Genomic DNA, 21,432 nt, shown 5'->3' with positions numbered 1-21,432 from the left:
TCCCCCCTCCCCATCCCTGCCCCATGGGATAAGACCCCTGGGCCCATCCTGCCAGTATCATCCCCCCACCCCCCAGATCAGACCCACAGGTCCTCACAGCCGCTGTCTCGTACTCAGCAGCCGCCAGCAGCTGCTGCGTCTCTGGCAGGTGCTGGGAACCTCTCGGGCTGGCGGCACCGGGCAGTGCCAGATTGTGTCTGGTACAACAACACCCAGCTCCTCCCAAGCGCTTCACACCTGCAGATATCACAGCACTTCACAGAGGGGGGCAGGGGAACCAGCCCCATTTTACAGAGGGGGAAACTGAGGCAAAGAAGGGGGCAGGGACTTGGCCACAGTCCCCCAGAAAATCATGGCAACAATAGGAACGGCAGCCAGCTCTCCTGAGTCCCAGCCCCTGCGCTCTCCCCACTAGGCCACACGGCCACCCAGGGAGTGTCAGCCCGACTCAGGGCCGTAGTCCGTACAGCATTGGTGGGCTAGTGGCTACAGTAGAGGACTGAGATCCAGGGTTAAATCCCCAGCTTCGGGACGAGAGTGGGGTCTAGAGGTGGGGGTGGGGAGGACTGGGAGCCAGAATTCCTGGGTTTGATCCCAGCACAGAGAGGGGAGTGGGGTCTAGTGGTTAGCTCGGGAGGGGGCTGGGAGTCAGAGGTGCTGGGTGCTGCACAGACACAGTGAGAAAAAGCCCCCACCCTAAAGCCAAGCCCTGACTCTCTAACCAGACACGAGGTACAGGAGGAATGATTGTCCCCAGGTCATACAAGGGGAAATGGAGGCACAGGCGGGTTGAGTGACACCCCAAGGTCCCCTTGGGGCAGGGATCCCCCCTCCCTCAGCCCCAAATCTCCAGTGGCTGGGAACCCCCCAGTGACTCCGTCCCCACTCCCCAGCCGAGCGTCCCCTCTGCTGGGCCCACGGCGAAGAGCATCCCATTGGCATGGAGAACCCCTGTAGGTCTGGCTGGGTGTGGGGCTGGGAGCGGGGACGCCGAGCCGGGCCCCTCATCTACTACAACAATCCGCACGATGTCACTAGGATCCGACCAGTTGGGCGGCTCCAATCTGGAGCGAGATCGGCAGCTGTAGGCCCCTCCGTCTTCCCGCCTGGCGCTGGGGATGGTGAATTCAACCCTGTCCCCAGCAGTATCCAGCTTCCAGATTTCGATTCCACCTTTATACAGAAATAACCTCCTGGCCTCGCACCGACACTGACAGCGGATGGTGACGGCTCCCCCCAGGGCGATCACCCCACTGGGGCTGGCGGAGATGGAGGGTCCGGGCGCAGGGAGCTCTGCATTCACACACAAACAGGAATGAGATGGGGAGACACAAACTCCTCCCGTCTGTCTGTAACCTGCCCCTAGCGCCCAGCCCTGGGACAGCGCCAGGGCTATCAGACACCTCACTGCATCCGCAGGGAACCTGTGGGCTGGGTTCTGATCTCAGCCCCCTGGGGTCAACCCGGAGTCACCCCTGAGTGCACTGGGGGCAGGGCTGGGGTTAATCCAGGGGGGTTGATTTGAGGTTTGGGGGGAAGGTTCCGGGCTCAGCTAGTCTCTTCTCCCCCATCCTTAACTTTCCCCCACCCCTCATTGATACTCACGTCCAGACACCCCACTCCACCCAACCAGCCAGCAGCCTGGAAAGGAAACTGTTTGTTAGGGACCAGATCCCAGAACGACTGGAGCCTGCACCATGGTCTCAGATCGATTCCCCCCACTCCCCCCCCCCAACCCACCCATGGTGACACTCACCAAGGAAGAGGACAGTGAGATGAGAGCAGATGCCGTGATGGGGCAGCGCGGGGGCTCTCAGCACTGCCACCAATGCCCCGGTGCCCAGCTCCACCCAGCCCCGAATAAGGCACTGAGAAAGGGGCTGTCGCCACAGGAAGCCGGTGATGTCTCATCTCTTCCTGTATCCATCACACCTTGTCTCTAATCTACCGGCCAAATCTAGCGTGGCCAAAGTAAGCAGAGGTACCTGCAAAACCCAGGAAATCCTGGGACCGTCAGCCTGGCCAGGTGTCATGCAGCTCGCAGCATGTCCCTATGTCTGTGGGGAGTGGGGACAGGTCACCCTCAGTGTTCCCTGCAGCCTTGGGGAAGGTGCACTAGGCTGGTAGCCAGGAGACCACGGGGTCTGGTCTTCAGTCTCCAACTGACCACTGAGAATATTTCCATGCAGATCCTCCTTCTCATTACTTTCTGGGTTCAAACCTGGCTGATGACCCATATCCGTAAAAGTAATATGATCATGCAATTAAAGTATGATGTCATAATGCACAAGGGGGCAGAGCTAAGAGTGTTCAGGAAACCGTAACTGAGGCATTTCCTGCTGCTGGAGGGTTTGACTCTGCAGCCTTCCCGCTCAGCCTGCCAAGCTGCCCACCTGCCACACGAGCCGTGGCGCCGTGTGAGGAGCGGGCGCGATGGGGAACACCTGGGTTTGCTGCCCCTTGGGCCCTAGCTGAGCGGTGATGACGGGTTTACACTTTAACGCCTGGTTCTAAGGGGCTTTTCTCAGCGTGTGAATTAAATCAACCAGGTTCAAAACAAAACTGAGAAAGAAATTCCATCCCAGGTCCCCAGCCAGTCACCAGCCAGGAGAGACCCAGGGACCTTCTAATGCCCCCGCAGAGACCCTGCCCCCGAGCAGGAGGAGACCCTGTCAGTGGTTATGTGGCCAGGCCCCGAGAGAGGGACGTGACACAGGCTTTGTTTATACGCCATTGGCTGGAGGGCAGCAGAAAGCTGGGAGTCAGGAAGCTTTGACTGTGTCCTTGGCTCTAGTCGTTGGAGCAGGGGGCTGGGAGCCAGGATCCCGGGCGTGATGGGTGCGCCGTCGCCCATCCGTTGTTCTCACACAGCGCTGGGTAATGCCGGGAGCACCGCGACTTGGGGGCAGCGTTAAAGGTGCCTCAGGAGTCCAGCCAGATGGTCCCAACAGGCTTTAACTCCCGCATCCCCCTGCTCACCAGTCGCCCCCCCTCGGCTGCCCCTGGTCCCCCGGAGCAGAAATGGGACAAGCAGCGGATTTGCTGCATAACAGAATCATCTCCCGGCCTTTTCACTCCCCAAACTTACCCCCGCCCCCGGTCTGGGAAACGGCAGCCACCTGGGCTGGGAGGGGCACTGGGGGGCACGTAGGGTGACCAGATGTCCCAATTTTATAGGGACAGTCCCGATATTTGAGGCTTTGTCTTCTATGGTCCCCACCCCATCCCGATTTTTCACACTTGCTCTCTGGTCACCCTAGGGGCAGGGAAATATGGCGGGTGGGAGAACGTGGGGGAACATTGGGGCCGGGGGGCTGAGGGGGCAGGCCTGCAGGGCAGAGCAGTGGAGGGGAGACAATGGAAGCTGCTCCCAGTGGCTGGGGTTCGCCTGGGTTCCCCCCGGTGAGTGTTTCAGGGTGAATCTGCCCTATGGCCATGGGGGGCATCGTCTCCCCTCCCTCCCCTGCCCTGCCCCAGCCAGCCAGAGGTGCCCCAGCTCAGTGGGACTTTGGGCAGGAAAACAAATCCCGCCCCCCCGACCCCATCTGCCAACTCCCCCCCTCAAAACCCCATCCTATCTCAAACCACTGCCCCCGCCCCGACCAGTCTCCCCTCAAACTCCCAACTCCACCACTTCCCCCGACTTCGGCCCGTCTCCCCTCACAACCACGTCCCCCCTACCCCGACCTCGGCCCATCTCCCTTCACACCCATGTCCTGCCCTCCCCAACCTCAGCGTGTCGCTCTGCCTCGGTAGGTCACAACTGTGAATACCAAATTCAGGGCAAGCTGCTGACAAGTAGGGCAGACACACCCCGAAACGGATGGTAATTTTTTCCATAAGATATTCCAAACCAGCAACTAACGTAAACTTCTGTCTCACCCCATTGGCTAACAAGAAGTTAGAAATGCAGGGTCCTTAGGAATTCCAGTTCTTGTTCCAACTCCCAGACACTAGACTTAATGGTGGGTGGTTATTTAAAACCAACTGCATCAACCAAAGGGTTCTTCTGATCCCAAAGGACCAGCCACGCACCCAGGTCAATATGTAACTCAGATCTTACTAAAGGATTGGCAAGAGTGCGATCAATGGGGTATCTAATATCTAAAGGTTTCTTTATAAAAAGAAAGAGGGGAGAGTTAAAGTTGGTTAAAGGAATCAAATACATACGACAATTACAAAGTTCTTGGCTCAGGCTTGAAGCAGCGATGAAATAATGTGCTGGCTGGTTCAGTCTCATTGGAAGGTCCTCGGTCCGTCGGTTTGAAGGCTCCCGTTCATATAAGTCCACAGTCCAGAGAGCAGAGCAGGAAAAAGGGAAAAAGGAGATGTTTCCAGGGCTTTTTATAGCGTCTGTGGCATTATAGGATTCAAATATGACCATGTAGATCATTGTTGCTACCACTGTTATACAATTGCAACAAATCTTCTGCAAAGTATGTCATGTCAGGTGTCGTGGTTTCTCGACAAGCCCTCAGCACACTCTGTGGAAAAATACAGGCACAAGATGGAGTTTAGCGTCACGTGATCTGGTCAAACGCCTGCCCTCCGGTGCTTGGATGAGTCATAGCAGAGGCCATTGCCCAGACTCCAGTTAGAGCGGTCACATGAAAGTCCGCCAGGTGTGGATAAGCTTCTTCCATGGCCCATTGGGTCTGTTGAGGGGCCATCACTCGAATGCTCCATTCGCAATGTGCTGGCTAGACTCCATGTAAACGGTCCTGTGGGTGTTACCACAGGAGCAAACACATTTGAAAGACAGGTACCTAGTCAATATCCATAACTGCAGATACAAAAACGGTGCATGCATACAAACAGGATAGTCTTATTCAGCAAATCCTAACTTTTCCATTGACACCTTACATGACATACTTCAGAGAAGATTTGTTGCAACTGAGTAACAGTGGTAGCAACAACGATCTACATGGTCATATTTGAATCATATCATGTCACACCACGTCCCCCCTGCCCCGACCTCGGCCTATCCCCCAAATCTCCCGTAGCCCGGCTGCTCTTTGCAGAGGGTCTCACCGGCCCAGAGAGTTCAAGGGGTTTGGAAACTCTCTCCCTTGCCAGCGTTACCCAGGCGGGGGGGCTCGTTTCAAACAGAGCCCTTTGTTTTACTCAGCTCCTGGGCAAACCCCCAGCAGCAGCCGTTCAAAGGCAAAGCTTTCAGGTTAAACCCACGGACAAGGAATCAAACCCGGCCTCTCTACTGAAACGGGGGCTGCGCGACTGCGGCCAACAGCCGGAGTCAGACCGGCTCCGAGTCTTCCTCCGTCGGGAGTCACCAGAGCAGAGTCGCTTGTTTCCAAAACAGCCGGGCTGTGTGGGGAGGAACGGGCTCATTTCACTCTCCTGGCAGACGGGAAGGGCAGGCGCTGACCGCGCTCCTAGCAAACAGACAGAAGGCACAAACCTTTGATAATATCCTGCCAACTCAATAAAGGCTTGGACCTGCTTTTTGGTGTGGGGAGCGGGCCAGTCTCTGATCACCTCCACCTTAGCTGGTTCCGGCTTTAGGCGGCCGCTCCCCACCCAATGGCCCAGGTAAGATACTTCAGCCATCCCCACCTTGCACTTCTCCGCTTTTACAGTCAGCCCAGCCCCCTGGAGTCGGTCCAGCACTTGTCTAACCTGGGACACGTGGTCCTCCCAGGTCTGGCTAAAGACACAGATGTCATCAATATATGCCACGGCAAAACTCTCCATCCCCCTCAGGAGCTGGTCCACCAGGCGCGGGAAGGTGGCCGGCGCTCCCTTGAGGCCGAAAGGCAGGGTCAGGAACTCATAGAGCCCCAGAGGGGTGATAAAGGCCGATTTCAGCCGGGCAACTGCATCCAGCGGCACTTGCCAGTAGCCCTTTGTAAGGTCCATGGTGATAAGGTATCGAGCTTCTCCCAGCTTGTCTAGGAGCTCGTCCGGCCTGGGCATGGGGTAGGCATCAGATACAGTGATGGCATTGAGCTTCCGATAGCCCACACAGAACCGGATCGACCCGTCCTTTCTGGGGACAAGCACCACCAGCAAGGCCCAAGAGCTGGCAGATACCTGGATCATCCCCAAAGCCAGCATGTCCCGGAACTCTCTTTCCAGGTCCTGAGCAGTTTTCCCTGTGACTCAGAATGGGGAACATCTTATCGGCAGGTGCGACCCTGTCTGCACCCGGTGGACAGTCAGATTAGTGCGTCCAGGCTGGTTGGAAAACAGCTGTCCGTAGGGATGCAGCACCCGCCTGACCTCAGCTTGCTGGGCAGGGGTTAGCTGATCCGAGAGGGGAATTGTTTCCAGGGGGGAACCAGCTCTGGTCCCAGGGAATAGATCCACTAAAGGGTCATCTCCCTGCTCCTCCCACTGTCCACACACGGCCAACACCACATTCCCCCTGGCATAATATGGCTTCATCATATTCACATGGTTCACCCGGCGATGGTGCGCCCGGATAGACAGCTCCACCACACAGTTTACCTCATTGAGCTGCGTGACAACCTTGAAAGGGCCCTCCCAGGCGGCCTGTAGTTTGTTCTTTCTCACGGGGATGAGAACCATCACCTGATCCCCGGTGGCATAGGCACGGGCCCGCGCCGTGTAGTCATAACAGACCTTCTGCTTCTTCTGGGCTCTGGGCAGATTCTCCCTGGCCAGGCCCATTAGTTCAGCCAGTCTCTCTCAGAAGATCAGGACATACTCCACCACTGACTTGCCATTGGGAGTGGCCTTCCCCTCCCATTCATCTCTCATCAGGTCCAGGGGGCCCCTCACCCTCCTTCCATATAACAGTTCGAAAGGTGAAAATCCGGTAGACTCCTGGGGTACCTCCCTGTACGCGAACAGCAGGTGAGGTAAGTACTTGTCCCAATCCTGCGGGTGCTGGTTCATAAAGGTTTTCAGCATCATCTTTAGCGTCCCATTGAACCTCTCCACCAGCCCAATGGACTGGGGGTGATAAGCTGAGGCCCAGTTGTGCTGGACCCCACATTTCTCCCACAAGCACCGGAGCAGGGCCAACATGAAGTTGGATCCTTGGTCTGCCAAGACTGCCTTGGGGATCCCCACTCGGCTGAAAATGGTCAGGAGCGCATCTGCCACTGTGTCTGCCTCAATGGAAGCTGAGGGCACTGCCTCAGGGTAGCGGTTGGCAAAATCTACCACCACCAGAATGTATTTCTTCCCCGACCGGGTCGTCTTGCTGAGAGGCCCCACGATGTCCATGGCCACCTTCTGGAAAGGTTCCTCTATGATGGGCAAAGGTCTCAAAGCCGCTTTCCCCTTGTCCCGGGCCTTCCTTACCCTCTGACAGGGGTCACAGGATCAGCAATACTGCTGCACCGTGGTAAAGACCCCGGGCCAGTAAAAGTTCTCTAGTAACCTTTGCCGGGTGCGCCGGCTTCCCTGGTGCCCTGAGAGGGGGATGTCATGGTCCAGGTACAGTAGCTTCCGGTGATACTTCTGGGGGACCACCAGCTGCCTCCTGATCCCACAGGACTCTACTTCCCTTGGGGCAGCTCATTCTAGTACAGGAACCCCTTCTCCCATGGGAACCTCTCCTGGCAGCCTCTCCTCATGGTCCATACCACACTGAGATTAGCCAGGTCCCTGAGTTTCCACAAGGAGGGATCTTTCCTCAACTCGGCCTGTAACTCAGCGGCTGGGGAAGGGATGGGGACCGGTTCCCTCTCATTGGCCGGGTCTGAGTCCACAGCCTCTCTGAGCCGTGCCCCTCGGCGCTCCCTCCCCACCAGGGTAGGGTCCTGCACCTCCAGTGTGGTACCCTCCCCAAGGTCTGCTCAGTCTGTCCCTGAGCCTGGGGCACTGGGTCCGTACTGGGTCCATACGTGGCCTCTCTGGCCACAGTGATAGCAGCTCAGGTCACGTTGGTCCCCTCGAGCTGGTCAGAGGGTCCCGACGCCAGGCATTCCCCTTGGGAGGGGGTTCTCCCTACTTCTCTGCTGGGAGTCCCAGGGTGACTCTCTCTCTGCATCGTGGGGGGCCTGTTATTTTGGGACTCCTCCCTGCTACTCCCTGACCGACTGTTCACACACTCGTCGGCCAGCTTCTCTAGCTTTTTGTCCACCAACCATAGCCTCAGGTCGGAAGGGCATTCTTCGTACAGTTGTTCCAGTACATTAGGTCAAGCAGGTCCTCTCTAGCTTGGGCCTTAGCTGTCCACTTGCCGGCATATCCCTGCATCCGGTTGACCAGTTCTAGATATGTGACCTCAGGCATTTTATGCTGACTCCGGAACCTTCTCTGGTACGTCTCAGAGGTCAGCCCAAACTCACGGAGCAGGGCCTGTTTGAACAGTTCGTAGTCCCCTGCCTCTACCCCTGTTATTCAGCTGTACATCTCCACAGCTTTGGGGTCCAGTAAGGGTGTTAGAAACTGGAGCCTATCTGCAGGGTCAACCCTGTGCATCTCGCAGGCATTCTCAAAGGCCGTCAGGAAGCTATCTATGTCCTCCCCCTCCTTCCGCTGGGCCAGGAAGCACTTATCAAAGCTCCTTGCAGTCTTGGGTCCCCCCGCCCTCACCGCAGCCGGGGCCCCACTGCTCCTCAGCCTGGCCAGCTCCAGTTCATGCTGTCTTTGTTTCTCCTTCTCCTGATGTTCTCTCTCCTTCTCCTCCTGCTCATGCAGACATTGTTTCTCCTCATGCTGACGCTGCTTTTCACGGTCCTCCAGCTCCCTCATTTTCATCTCCCTCTCCCATTCAAGCCGCCTCCACTCCAGGGAAGGGGAGCTCCGCCGGGAGGATCCCCTGCTGGCTGCCGGGGTCAGGGTGCCTTCGGTCTTCACTGGGCTTCCCCCAACCCCTCCCCCAGGCATAGGTAGGAAGGGTCTCGGGATGTCCTCGGCAGCAGTCTGACCCCTCCCGGCCCGGTCAGGCCCCAGGGCCCACGCTGAGTCCGCCGGGCAGCTTCCCTCCGGGACAGGGATCGGGTCATCCAAGCGATCCCTCTCCTCCAACTGGGCAATCAGCTGTTCCTTGGTGGACCTCCCAATGCGCAGCCCCTCTGCCTGCACAGCTCCACCAGGTCGCTCTTAAGGCTTTTAGCGTACATCTCCCTGCTGGCCACTCGCAGGCCGGGCAGCTTTCTACAGTTTCCAGGAAAACCCCTCGTGTGCCAGTCCTTCTCTCGGTCACCACCTCTTTGCCAGGGTCGAGCTGCAGACTCCTGCGCCCCTGGGACCGCTCGCTGCAATCCCCCGGGGGACCCTGTTACTGCAAAAGTCCTTCTCTCTGGTCACACACTCCCAGGGGTTAACTGCCCCCTGAAACTGTCTCTCTCTGAATTTTCAGCAAGCCTGGTCCCCGTCAATCCCCCTTCATTTTACTGCTCCCCAGTCACTTACTGCAGGAAGCACCATCCACGGGGTGCAGTAGATCCCACCCCTGCCACCAGTTGTCACGGACTGTGGGGGAGTCCAGGCCCTGCACCCCTCTTCCTGGGATTCACTGAGACTCTCAGCCAGCCAGTAAAAGGGAAGGTTTATTGGACAACAGGAACACAGTCCAAAACAGAGGTTGTGGGTACAACCAGGACCCCTCAGTCAAGTCCTTCTGGGGTAACAGGGAGCTTAGACCCCAGCCCTGGGGTTCCCTGCGTTCCTCCACCCAGCACCAAACTGAAACTAACCCCCCTCAGCAGGCTCCCTTCTGCAGCCTGTCTTCACATTCCTGGGCAGAGGTGTCACCTCCCCCTCCCGGCTCAGGTGACAGGCTCTCAGGTCTCCCATCCCCAGGGAACATTCCCAGGTCAACACTCCCCCCTCCCTGCTGCCTCACACTCCATGACAGGGGCACCGTCTGCCCCCTCCCCCCTCTCTTCCCCAAACAATCCTGGCCCCCGGCTCTGACCTTTGCCGGGAGCCTGTCTGCCTCAAAATCCTGACCCCATCCTGACCTCTCTCCCCTCTATCCCCCTTCCAACACTCCCGACCTACTTCGCCCAAACTCCTGGCTCCCCCCAGCTGGCTCCCCCCAAACGCCCGCTGTGGGGGGGTCCAGAAGCGCCTGAGGCTAAATCACTCTGGGCCCTGTTGTGTCATGGAGACACAATAAAGGGCCCGAGGTGCGAACACGCCCCAGCCCCTGCCCCACACTGAACAGGGTTAAATACAGGCCGGGGCGGGGTCCAGAGCCCGCAGCCTGCTCAGCCCCACGGCAAACCCCCAGTGACTCCTGGGACCGGCTGTGACAGACCCAGCAGAGCAGGAACCAGGGCGCCGTGGCAGGCGCCGTGTGAAACGAGGGGTTTGTTCCGGCCCCGGCCCCGTTCGCTGGAGCGAGTCTCTAGCCGGAAAATCCCCCGGGTTTGGGCGTCTCCCCACTGGACCCAGAGATGCTAGCAACTGTCCTGGGGGGCAGAGGAGATGGCGGAGCTGGGCTGGAGCCGGCATCGCTGTGGCTGCTGTGAAAGTCCGACCCGGTTTACTCCCGGGTTCGGGGTTCAGCCGGAGGAGGGGATCAGGGTCCCTCTCTCTGGCCGCTCTGCTCAGGACATCTCCACGGAAGAGGGTCCAGACGGCCCGGGGGGCCCAGAAGATGGGGGGTGGCAGCCAGGAGAGCGAAGCGAGTCTCTTTCTTTAAGGCCCCAAAGAGTGGTGGGTGGCACAGCCTGTCCCCGCAATATTTTATCCACCAATGAGGCCTCGTTTCTCACACCCCAATTTTGGGTCATGGATTTCTGTTCCCCCCTCTTCTCCCGTGTCCCAGGGGGGCCCCAGCCCGGCCCATGGGGTCTGTCCGGTGGCCTCTTGGGTTGGACAAATCCCATCTTTCTGTCTCACCAACTTTCCCCCCAATGTTCATTCGTCCAGGTTCTCGTGAGGCTGTCTGAACTTCTCACTTGCCTTTGTTGGCTGAACCCACCACGAGGGGACATTGGGAGGCTCCGGTATCACAGCCCCCCCTGGGGTGGGGAGATTTGGGGGGCAACTCTGAGGGTTTGTACAAGAGAAATACAGGGTGGGGGAGGTCTAGGGAGAAAGGATGGAGAGAAAAGGGGCTGGGGGACCCCGCTGCAGAGAGAGGAGGTGGATGGACACCGGGGGGGGGGCAATAAGTGCCATTATTCTAGTGCCACGCAAGACACAGGCTCCCCGCTCTCCACTGACAGCCCTGGGCAGAGAGTGGCCCGGCAGCGCCAGTGAGTGGGACCCAGCGCTGTCCAGGGGCTGCTCCGCGGGGAGCCCAATGAGCCCAGCACAGGGGCAGTTCCTCTAACTGGTGCTGCAGGGGCTGGTGATCGCGGGGTTCGGGGTTCTATCCTGGGGTGTTGCTGTCAGGTCCGGAGCTGTTGGGGGGCGGGGGGATTCACCGAGGCAGGGGTGTTTGGGAGCAGGAGGTTTTGTGCTGGAATTCAGCCCTCCAAGGGGGACCAGCTCCTCCTCCGGGGAGATTCTCTTCTCTGCACGGCTGGATCCAGGCTCCTGGGGGTGCAGAGAGATGGCAGGTTAGAGGGGCCCGTGTCGCACTAGACCCAGCCCCTGGGGGCAGCAAGGGGCACAGAAGTGGGGGTCACTCACCTAGGACACCACCCTCGGGCGGCTGTAGTGGGCCTCAGCCCCACGATGAGCAGGACCATGGCGCTCAGCGCCAGGTGGGCGATGTCGGCATGGGTGAAATCCAGGTGTCCCAGGGGGGCTGCTGCTGGGGGAAGGGGAGAGTCATTCGGCAGCTCAGATGGGGACATCAGCAGCTGGGGGCCAAAGAGAGTGGGTGAACTGCCCCTCTGAGCCACCCGGCACCCAGGGCCTGGCCAGGGGACTGTGACAGTCAGAGACGCAGGGTCCCAGGCCCTCCAGGACAGGGAACCACCCCAGCTCCCTGTCCCTGTAGGACCCCTCAGTCCACCCCCACAGGTGCCTCTGCCCCAGCCTGTCTGCTGCGCAGTGAGCCCATCCCCGGGGTATCTCGGCTGCTGCCAAACACAGCCAGGCAGTGCGCGCGGGGGGAGGCTGGGACATAACCCGCTGCTCCCCCCACCCCGTGGTGCCCAGGAAGCAGCCAGAGGCAGCAAAACATCTGTGGGGGATGGGTCGGGGGTCCCCTGGGAATCCCGTGGGGGGAGGGCAAGCAAGAGCAGAGGGAATTCTGGATAATGGTCACCCCTATTGCCAGGGGGAGATCATGGGGCCCAGGGAGGGGGCTCATTGCCCCAGCCCCTGTGCACCCAGCAGGGCCCAGCCCCCACAGCCCCATCCCTCCCCTGGGATCCCCCCACAGCTCCCAGGCAGTGACCTGCAGGGCAGCAGGCGTCCGGGGAGCTGAGGGCCTGGCAGTGGGCGAGGGGCAGTGGGTCTGTTTCTCCTTCCCCCCATGTCAATGAGCCCCTCCCTGTGGTGTCTGGGCCTCACCCCACCCAGATTCACTCCCCCGTCATTCCCTGCAACCAGCCCCAGCCCCTGGGCACCACAAGGCTCTTTCCAGGGCTGGCTGGACGGTGATTCCCACCCCGGCCCTGGTACCTGGCCCTGCGCTGCTCGGGCGGGTGGGAGCCGGCGCCGCTCCAGTTTGGATCAGGGCAGTTCCCTCTGTGGGAAGAGAACCAGAGTACACCAGGGCCTGGGGAGGGGAAGAAACAGCGACTCAGCGATCTCCCCCCAGCTGCTGACTCAGCATCGATCTTTACTGTCATTCCCAGGGAGAGGAGGGATGGATTTTAGTTGGTGGAGAATGGGGACCCCCCGCCCCGTTCCTTCCCTGGAGGGGACGCTCACTTCCTCCTGTTTGTCTCTAGCAGAGGCAGGCCAGGAGGTGCCATTCACACCTGGAGTCACTGCGGAGCCGGTCTTGGTGCGGCTGTTCCTATTTGGGAGGAGGAACGTCCCTGTGTCTAGAGAGCTAAAGGGGAGCTCGTCTGCCAAACGGGGCTGTATCAAACCGGGGGGGACGGCTAATCCGACAGCCCAGACTTGCTCTGAGATCACCGTTTGGGGGCGGGTGTAGGGAACCATACGGGATTCATCATTTCAGGTCCAGTTTTCATGTAGACAAGGTTTTAGTCCATCTTTCTATCCCTCACCAAACACGCTCCCATCTGTCCACCTCCCTACTTTCCCACAGACTCATATTCCCACTGACCCGTGGCCGTCCGTCCCCATAAATCTGTCCATCACTCTGTATATAGAAGAAATGAACCCATCAGCTCTGTCTGCAGGGACCATCCCCCTCCGAACAGCCCGACTGGCCCCGTGGGCATCTGAGCGGGGAGCCCTGTTCTCTGGGGTATGAATTGTTCCATTTCTCCGGCTCACCTTCTCCCTCCGGCTCCGTCATGGGGGGATCCGGCTGCTGGGGCCCAGCTGGGTCGGTTCCCTCTGTGGGATGAAATCGAGCATGGGCTGGGGCTGGGGAGGGACGGAACCAGCACCCAGGTCCTGGTGGGAAGGGGTTGAAACAGTGACTCAGAGACTGGGCCCCTCACCCCACGACCAGGCGTTTGATATGGGTTTAATTGTCCAGGCTGGTGGGGAGTGAATTCAGCTCTGGGGCCGGAGCCAGCTGGGCATCCTCTGGGCCCTGACTCCTCTGTGTGTCCAAAGAGCGGGGTCAGCTGGGGGAACATCCCCCTGGGAAAGGCCCCCTGTTTTGCAGCCTCCCTGGGGGCAGGGATCCCCCCTTCCTCTGCCCTGAATCTGCAGCAGCTTCTGCTCCCCCTGGCTGGGGAACCCCACATTGACTCCATCCCCACTCCCCAGCCGGGTGTCCCCTCTGCTGGATCCAGGGCTCAGGGCAGAGCCTGGCTCTGAGCGTCCCATTGGGGCTGAGCCCCTCTGAGTATCCAGCTGGGTGTGGGGCTGGGAGCAGGGATGCTGAGCCGGGCCCCTCACCTGCTACTACCAGCTCCATGGCGTCGCTGGGCTCTGACCAGATGGACAGGTTGGATTTGATGCTATATCGGCAGCTGTAGCTCCCTGCATCTCTCTGGCTCACATTGTGGATGGAAAATTGAGCCACATCCTCTGGGGGATCTTTGCCCTGCCGTACTTCTGGGTCTCCAGCTTTATACAGAAGGACCCTCACTCCCCGACACCGATACTCACACCGGATGGTCATGGCTCCCCCCGGGGCGACCCCCCACTTGGGTACAGGGAGATGTTGGGTTTGGGTGAAGTGATCCAATGAAGTGAGCTGTAGCTCACGATAGCTTATGCTCAAATAAACTGGTTAGTCTCTAAGGTATCACAAGTACTCCTTTTCTTAGAAGAAAGTAAGTTACCAAGCAAAATAAAACAAAACACCCAAGTCAAAGCCTAATACATTTAAGAAACTGAATACAGGTAAATCTCACCCTCAGAGATGTTCCAATAAGTTTCTTTCCCAGACTAGACTCCTTCCTAGTCTGGGCCCAATCCTTTCCCTGGTACAGTCCTTGTTAATTCCAGCAGATATCTTAGGTGAAAAGCAGGGGATTCAACATGACTGAGACCCACTTTGTTCTGTTCCTTTAATAGCTTTGGCAGAAGGCAGGAATCTTTGTCTCCTTCAAAATGGAAAAGCATCCGGTTAAAGATGGATTTCAGTTCAGGTGACATGATCACATATCCTGTGAGACTTCATTACCCGTTTGCTGGCACACAGGTATACAGGAAGTCTTACAAGTAAACTGAGCCATTTACAACCAGTTGTCCTGGTGAATGGGAGCCATCAAGATTCCAAACCACCATTAATGGCCCACACTTTGCATAATTACAATAGGACCTCCGAGTTATATTTCATATTCCTAGTTTCAGATACAAGAATGATACATTCCTACAAATAGGATGGCCTCACTCAGTAGATTATAAGCTTTGTAATGATACCTGACAAGAAAACTTTTGCATAAAGCATATTCCAGTTACATCATATCCACACATATACAAATATTTTTATAAAAATATGGAGTGCAATGTCACACCAACCCCGTTTCCTCCCGGGTTGGGGGTTCAGCCAGGGGAGGGGCGATGGAGTCGAGGTCCCTCTCTCCGGCCGCTCTGCTCAGGACGTCTCCGCAGATCAGGGCCCAGACGACCTTGGGGGAATAGGAGACGGGGGCTGGCAACCAGGAGGGTGAAGCAAGTCTCTTTCTTTAAGGCCCCCAAAGGGTGGTGGGTGGCACAGCCCGTCCCCGCAATATTTTATCCACCAATGAGGCCTCTTTTCCAACACCCCAATTTTGGGTCACGGATTTCTGCTCCCCCCTTTCTCCTGTGTCCCAGGTGGGCCCCAGCCTGGCCCATGGGTTCTGTCTGGCAGCTGCTCGGGTTGGACTAATCCTGTCTTTGTGTCTCGCCAACTTTCCCCCCAACCTCCATTCCTCCAGGTTCTCGTGACGCTGCCGGAACTTCTCACTCACCTTCGTTGGCTGCAACATTAGGGGACATTTGGAGGCTCTGGTATCACAGCCACAAGCTGTGGTGGAGAGATTTGGGGGGCAGAGGAGCATGAAGCTCTGGGGGTTTGTACAATAGAAATACAGGGAGGGGGAGGTCTAGGGAGAAAGGGGGGACAGAAAAGTGGCTGGGGGACCCCGCTGCAGATAGAGGAGGGGGACAGACACCAGGGATGCAGTAAGTGCAGTTATTCCAGCGCCAGGGCCAGATGCAGCCCCCCCACACACAGGGGACTGGGGGCTCTGTCTAGGGATGCTGCGGGGAATGGGATTTTGTGGGATGCAGGGAGGGGCCCAGCTCAGAACTGGGCGATGAGCCCTGGTGGTCCTGGGGGATTTAACTAGCCAGCTGCGGGTTGGGAAAGCGCTAGGGCCTAACGCACCCTGCCCAGTGAGGTCCTGGATGGATGGGGGACAACAGCGGGTGTCTGAGAAGGAGGCCATAACTGGGGGTGGCCAGTTTAGACTAGATGGGGACCCCCAGGCAGGAGCTGGCTGCTAAGCTGCAGGTGGCAAGTGGGTGGGGTGACTGTGGCTGTGAAATGCCGGGTGCCCAGCCCCAAGGAAAGGGAGCAGGCAGCGCGGGCAGTGCTGGGAATCCGGCCGGGAAGGGGCTAGTTTTCGAGTGCCCGGCTCCCCAGTGCTCTGGGCTCCCCGCAGATGCAGGTGGTGCCTTCCCCATGCTGAGCCCTGCTTCGTCCCTGCTCCCCACTGGCAGCCCTGGGCAGAACCAGCCTGGCTGGGCCAGCGAGTGCGACCCCATCACCCTCCAGGGGCTGCTCCGTAGGGAGTCCAATGTGCCCAGCCCAGGGGCAACTCCTCTAGCTGGTACTGCATGCGCTCGTGCTCACGGTGTGACGGGTTCAGTCAGAGAGACACCCTTCGGACTGCCACCTGAAGTGCTGAGATTACCTCTGAGCCGTTTTCAACTGCCACCTTGAGACTCCAGAACCCTGCCTTGTTGAGACAGACACACTAGTCTGCTGCAAACACAGACCCAGGTCTGGCCCACGCCCCCAAAGCTGGAGGCTTTAACCAAACCCCGCTCAGCAGGTCACCTATCTCCAGCACCCAGACACCCAGCGCCCAATGGGATCCAAACCCCAATTAAACCCATTTTACTCTCTATAAAGCTTATACAGGGTAAACTCATAAATTATCCACCCTCTATAACACTGATAGAGAGATATGCACAGCTGTTTGCTCCCCCAGGTATTAATCACTTACTCTGGGTTAATTAATAAACAAAAGTGATATTATTACGTATTAAAAGTAGGATTTAAGTCATTTCAAGTAATAACAGTAAGTTACCAAGCAAAATAAAACAAAACACGCAAGTCTAATCCTAAGGCATTAAGAAACTGAAGACAGGTAAATCTCTCCCTTAGAGATGTACCAATAAGCTTCTTTCCCAGACTAGACTCCTTCCTAGTCTGGGCCCAATCCTTTCCCCTGGTACAGCCCTTGTTAGTTTTAGCTCAGGTGGTAACTAGGCGATTCCTCATGTCTGGCAGCCCCCTTTGTTCTGTTCCACCCCCTTTTATAGCTTTGGCCAAAGGCGGGACTCTTTTGTTTCTCTCTCTGGGTTCCCACCCCTCCTTCTAAATGGAAAAGCACCAGGCTTAAGATAGATTCCAGTATCAGATGACATGGTCACATGTCCCTGTGAGACCTCCTTCTTCATTACCCACATGCTGTCCCCATGTCCACAAGAAGGCTTGCAGGTAAATAAACCATCTACAGCCAATTGTCCTAGTCAATGGGGGCCATCAAGATTCTAAACCACCATTAATTGACTTCAGAGTTAACGTCATATTTCGAGTTTTAGATACAAGAATGATACCTGCATACAAATAGGATGACCACACTCAGTAGATCATAAGTTTTGTAATGATACCTTCCAAGAGACCTTTTGCTTAAAGAATATTCCAGTTACATTATATTTACACTCATAAGCGTATTTCCATAAACATATGGAGTGCAGTGTCACACATGGCATTGGGGGTTCAATCCTGGGGAGCTGCTGTCAGGTCGGCAGCTGTTTTGGGGTGGGGATTCTCTGAGGCAGGGGTATTTGGGGGCAGGGGGGTTTGTACTGGCATCTCGGTCCCCCGAGGGGAAGCGGCTCATCCCCCGAGGAGATTCTCTTTCCTGCACGGCCGGATCCATACTCCTGGGGGCACAGAGAGACGGCTGGTTAGAGGGGCCCGTGTCACCATGGGCCCAAGTCCTGGGGGGAGCAAGGGGCTCAGAAGGGTGGGGTTACCTCACCTAGGGCACCTCCCTCGGGCGGCTGTAATAGGCCTCAGCCGGGATCAGGCCCTTGACGAGCAGGACCATGGCGCTCAGCACCAGGCGGGCGATGTTGGCGTAGGTGAAATCCTGGTGTCCCGGGGGGGCTGCTGCAGAGGGAAGGGGAGAGTCACTTGGCAGCTGAGATGGGGAGATCAGCAGCTCGCTCTGCCCCAGGAGTGGAGCCCCCAACACCCCGTCCAGCAGGTCCAGCCCAGCCCCCCTCTGGGGGTCTCCCAGGTGCTGCGGCTCTGAGATCTCCCCAGGGCCGGACCCCTCAGGTGAGGCCATGTCCTGCTGCCCCAGGGGGCTGAGCCTCAGCTTCCCCGATGAAGGGGGCTCCCGGGTGGACGAACTGCCCCTGAGACACCCGGCACCCCAGGACCATGCCAGGGGATGGGGACAATCAGAGCCTCAGGGTCTTAGCCCCCCACAGCAGGAAACCACCCCAGCTCCCTGTCCCCATAGGACCCCTCTGTCCACCCCCACAGGTGCCTCTGCCCCGGCCTGTCTGCTGTGCATTGAGCCCATCCCCGGGGTATCTCAGCTACTGCCAAACACAGCCAGGCAGAGCGTGCGGGGGGAGGCTGGAACATCACCCGCTGCCCCCCACAGTCGGGTGGTGCCCAGGGCCCTGGGGACCAGGGCGCAGACAGAGGCTACAGAACATCTATTGGGGAGAGGGTCAGGGGGTACCATAGACCCCCAGTGGGGGGAGGGGAAGGAAGAACCAAAGGAATTCTGGGTAATCCTCACTCCTATTGCCAGGGGGATCTCATGTGGCCCAATAATGAGGGGTTATTGCCCCAGGATTCTGGGCCCAATTTCACAGCCCAGTCCCCCAGATACTGTCCCTCCCCTGGGATGCCCCAGCAAATTCCTGGCTGCGATCTGCAGAGCAGGAGGCATAAGAGGAGCTGTGGGTCCGGGGTTGCCCCTCCCCCTGATATCTCAGCCCCACCCACCCCTGGGCACCACGACCTGTTTCCACAATAATTGCCCCCCACCCCGGACCCAGGACCCAATCTCCTCTGTGGGTCCCAAGAACAGGAGCAACACAGGGGAACATCCCCCTGGGAAAAGCCCCCTTCTCTGCAGCTCCCCCTGGGGGAAGGGATCCCAACTCCCTCTGCCCCAAATCTCCAGTGACCGCTGCTCACCCCTGGCCGGGGAACCCCCAAGTGACTCTGTCCCGGCTGCACGGATGGGTGTCCCCTCTGCTGGGCCCAGGGCTCAGGGCAGACCCTGGTTCTGAGCGTCCCATCAGTGCGAAGCCCCGAGGGATCTGGCTGGGTGTGGGGCTGGGATCGGGGACGTAGAGCCGGGCCCCTCACCTGCTACCACCAACTGCATGGGGTCGCTGGGCTGCGAGGAGATGAAGGGCTCTGATGGGGGCCGGTAGCTGCAGCTGTAGTTCCCTCCGTGCTGCCGGCCCACGGTGGGGATGTGGAACTCGGCCCCGTCCCCAGCAGGGTCCATGTGTCGTGGCGGGTTCAGGTCTCCAGCCTTGTGCAGGAAGAACCTCACGTCCCGGCGCTGCCCCTGACACCGGATGGTGACGTTTGCCCCTGGGGCGGTGACCCCAGTGGAGCTCAGAGAGATGGAGGGTCTGGGTAAGCTGGGATCTGAGCACGGGAGGCAGGCTGTGAGAAGAAGACCCGGGCACCCACCCAGCCCCGTACTCCCTGGCAGGCCCCAGCCACAGGCAGATCCAGGGCCCAGGGCAGAGATTCTCTCCCAGATCCCAGAGTCCCCACACCCAGAATCCCGGCCCTGTGAGCTGGGATCCCGGCCCCACAGATACCGAGCCACGGCTCCCTAGTGCTTGGGATCCTCCTATGCCCTTTTGTGACCCCTGCCTTGTTTACTGCATCTGGCCTGCCCTGGACACACAGCGACTCACGGGCTTGTCTCCGGGGCCCAGCACGACAGGGCCTGAGCCCCACACAGAAAGGGAGTCACCTTGCCAACTCCCCGGGAGGCAGGGAGGCGTCATTATCCCCATTCTACACAAGGGGAAACTGAGGCACAGACAGATTCACTTTGTTAGTGAGCTCCCAGGGGCAGGGACCGTTTCTTCACTCTGTGTTTATGCAGCGCCTGGCACAAAGGGGCCCTGACCATGGCAGGGGCCCTACATGCTCCCCCAACACAAGGGATCCAGCGTTATTGAGGCCAGCGTTTGCAGAGGTCTCCACTAACTGTGGGTGTATCGGTTTCTGGCACTTGGCCTGAGGTCCCCCAAGATTGAGGCCCTTTTGAAGGACACTTTTGAAAATCATGACATGCTCCCATCACACATGCGCCAGGAGCTCGGCCAGATCTCCTGGGTCCCAGCCCAGCACTGTGTCCACCAAGCCACCACTTCCCCTGCAGCCCCTGCCTCATTCAGCTCTGGCCGGGGCACTGCCTGGGGCAGGGCCTGGAGAACAGAGCGGAGGGGATCACAGGATTAAATAGTGACTCATGGCTCCTACCCACAAGGGGCAGCGTTAAAGTCACCTCCCTGCCCCAAGTCTCCAGGTGCTGCTGCTCCACGGGGGGAGGGATAGCTCAGTGCACTGGTCTGCTAAACCCAAGGTTATGAGTTCAATCCTTGAGGGGGCCATTTTGGAATCTGGGTCAAAAATTGGGGATTTGGTCCTGCTTTGAGCAGGGGGTTGGACAAGATGACCTCCTGAGGTCCCTTCCAACCCTGATAATCTATGATTCTATGACAGGCATCCCGTCAGGCCTCAGGGCAGAGCCTGGCCCTGAGCGTCCCATTAGCACCTGTGAGGGTCTGGCTGGGGCTGGGAATGGGGATGCCGAGCCAGGCCCCTCACCTCTCACCACCAGCTCAACGGGGTCGCTGGGGGACCACCTGGCGAAAGGCTTTGATCTGCTGTGATAGGAGCAGCTGTAGCTCCCGCCGTCCTCCCGGCGCACGTTGATGATGGGAAACACAGCCTCAAACCCGTTCGGATCCACAGGTGGGAAATGGCGTCCCTCTTTATTCAGCACGAACTGCATGCCCTGGCGCTGCCCCCGACACCAGAAGGAAACGGCTCCCCCCAGGGAGACCCCCCCGCTGGGGATCAGGGAGATGCTGGGTTTGGGGTAGCTGGGCTCTGCAGGGGGAAGTAGACAGGCCGTGAGACGCAGACCCCGTCGCTCAGTCCTGGGGCCCATCCTCACCACGCAGCCTCAGTGGTGGTTCAGACCTGGCAGCCCTGGGGACGGGCTCCTGGATGCCTTTCCACAGGGGCCCAGAGTTTCCTCTGAGCCCTTGGCTAACAGCATGAGACATGGAGCAACCCCAGCCCCTGGGGGCCCAAAGCTCTGTCTCCTAGCAGGAGTCAGGCCAGGCCAGTGTCACGCAGTCCCCGGGCCATGCTCTGGACCTGCTCCCCATAAAGCCAGGCAGGACTCTGGGGAAGTCTCCTCTCTGGGAGCAGCCTGTCTGCAGGACACACAGCTCCCACCTTCCTGGGTCTGACCTCAAAGCATTCAGCATCCTCTACCCCTCCGTGCGCTTCCCACAGCGAGTCCGCTCAGGCGGGGATCCTGGGGAAGCCAGAGGGTCCTGCCCCCCAACTTCGCAGTCAGACGTGACTCTCAGCCAGCCAGTAAAACAGAAGGTTTATTAGACGACATGAACATGGTCTAAAACAGAGCTTGTAGGTGCAGAGAACAGGACCCCTCAGCTGGGTCCATTTTGGGGAACAGTGATCCAGACAACCGCGTCTGCCCTTCACTCCATGTCCCCAGCCAGCCCCAAACTGAA

The 21,432-nt window shown here is 58.5% G+C and overlaps 1 protein-coding gene and 1 long non-coding RNA gene across 3 annotated transcripts in view; both read right to left on the bottom strand.

Annotated features, from left to right (window-relative positions):
• Window positions 1-10,998: 10,998 nt before the first annotated feature.
• On the bottom strand, window positions 10,999-13,382 carry LOC119564370. The gene is made up of 4 exons (XR_005223152.2): window positions 13,258-13,382; window positions 12,469-12,565; window positions 11,527-11,650; window positions 10,999-11,430 (listed from the first exon to the last, which is right to left on the bottom strand). It is a non-coding gene; the product is annotated as an uncharacterized LOC119564370 (long non-coding RNA).
• Window positions 13,383-14,315: 933 nt separating this feature from the next.
• The window catches only part of LOC119564368 (immunoglobulin superfamily member 1-like), an 80,716-nt gene continuing 73,599 nt past the window's right edge, over window positions 14,316-21,432 (bottom strand). Inside the window, exons 6-9 of one of the 2 annotated variants that reach the window (XM_043534848.1) lie at window positions 20,492-20,776; window positions 19,001-19,291; window positions 17,646-17,776; window positions 14,316-14,486 (exon numbers count right to left, since the gene is read on the bottom strand). In XM_043534848.1, coding sequence (XP_043390783.1) covers window positions 17,646-17,776; window positions 19,001-19,291; window positions 20,492-20,776 — 707 coding nt within the window. In that variant the 3' untranslated portion in view covers window positions 14,316-14,486. Of the gene's footprint in view, window positions 14,487-17,246; window positions 17,548-17,645; window positions 17,777-19,000; window positions 19,292-20,491; window positions 20,777-21,432 lie in introns of those variants that run through there. The other variant, XM_043534847.1, reaches the window with a different exon arrangement.

This window comes from Chelonia mydas, chromosome 23 (assembly GCF_015237465.2).
Source record: "Chelonia mydas isolate rCheMyd1 chromosome 23, rCheMyd1.pri.v2, whole genome shotgun sequence".
NCBI lineage: Eukaryota > Metazoa > Chordata > Testudines > Cheloniidae > Chelonia > Chelonia mydas.
This window is presented reverse-complemented; position numbering and strand designations above follow the sequence as displayed.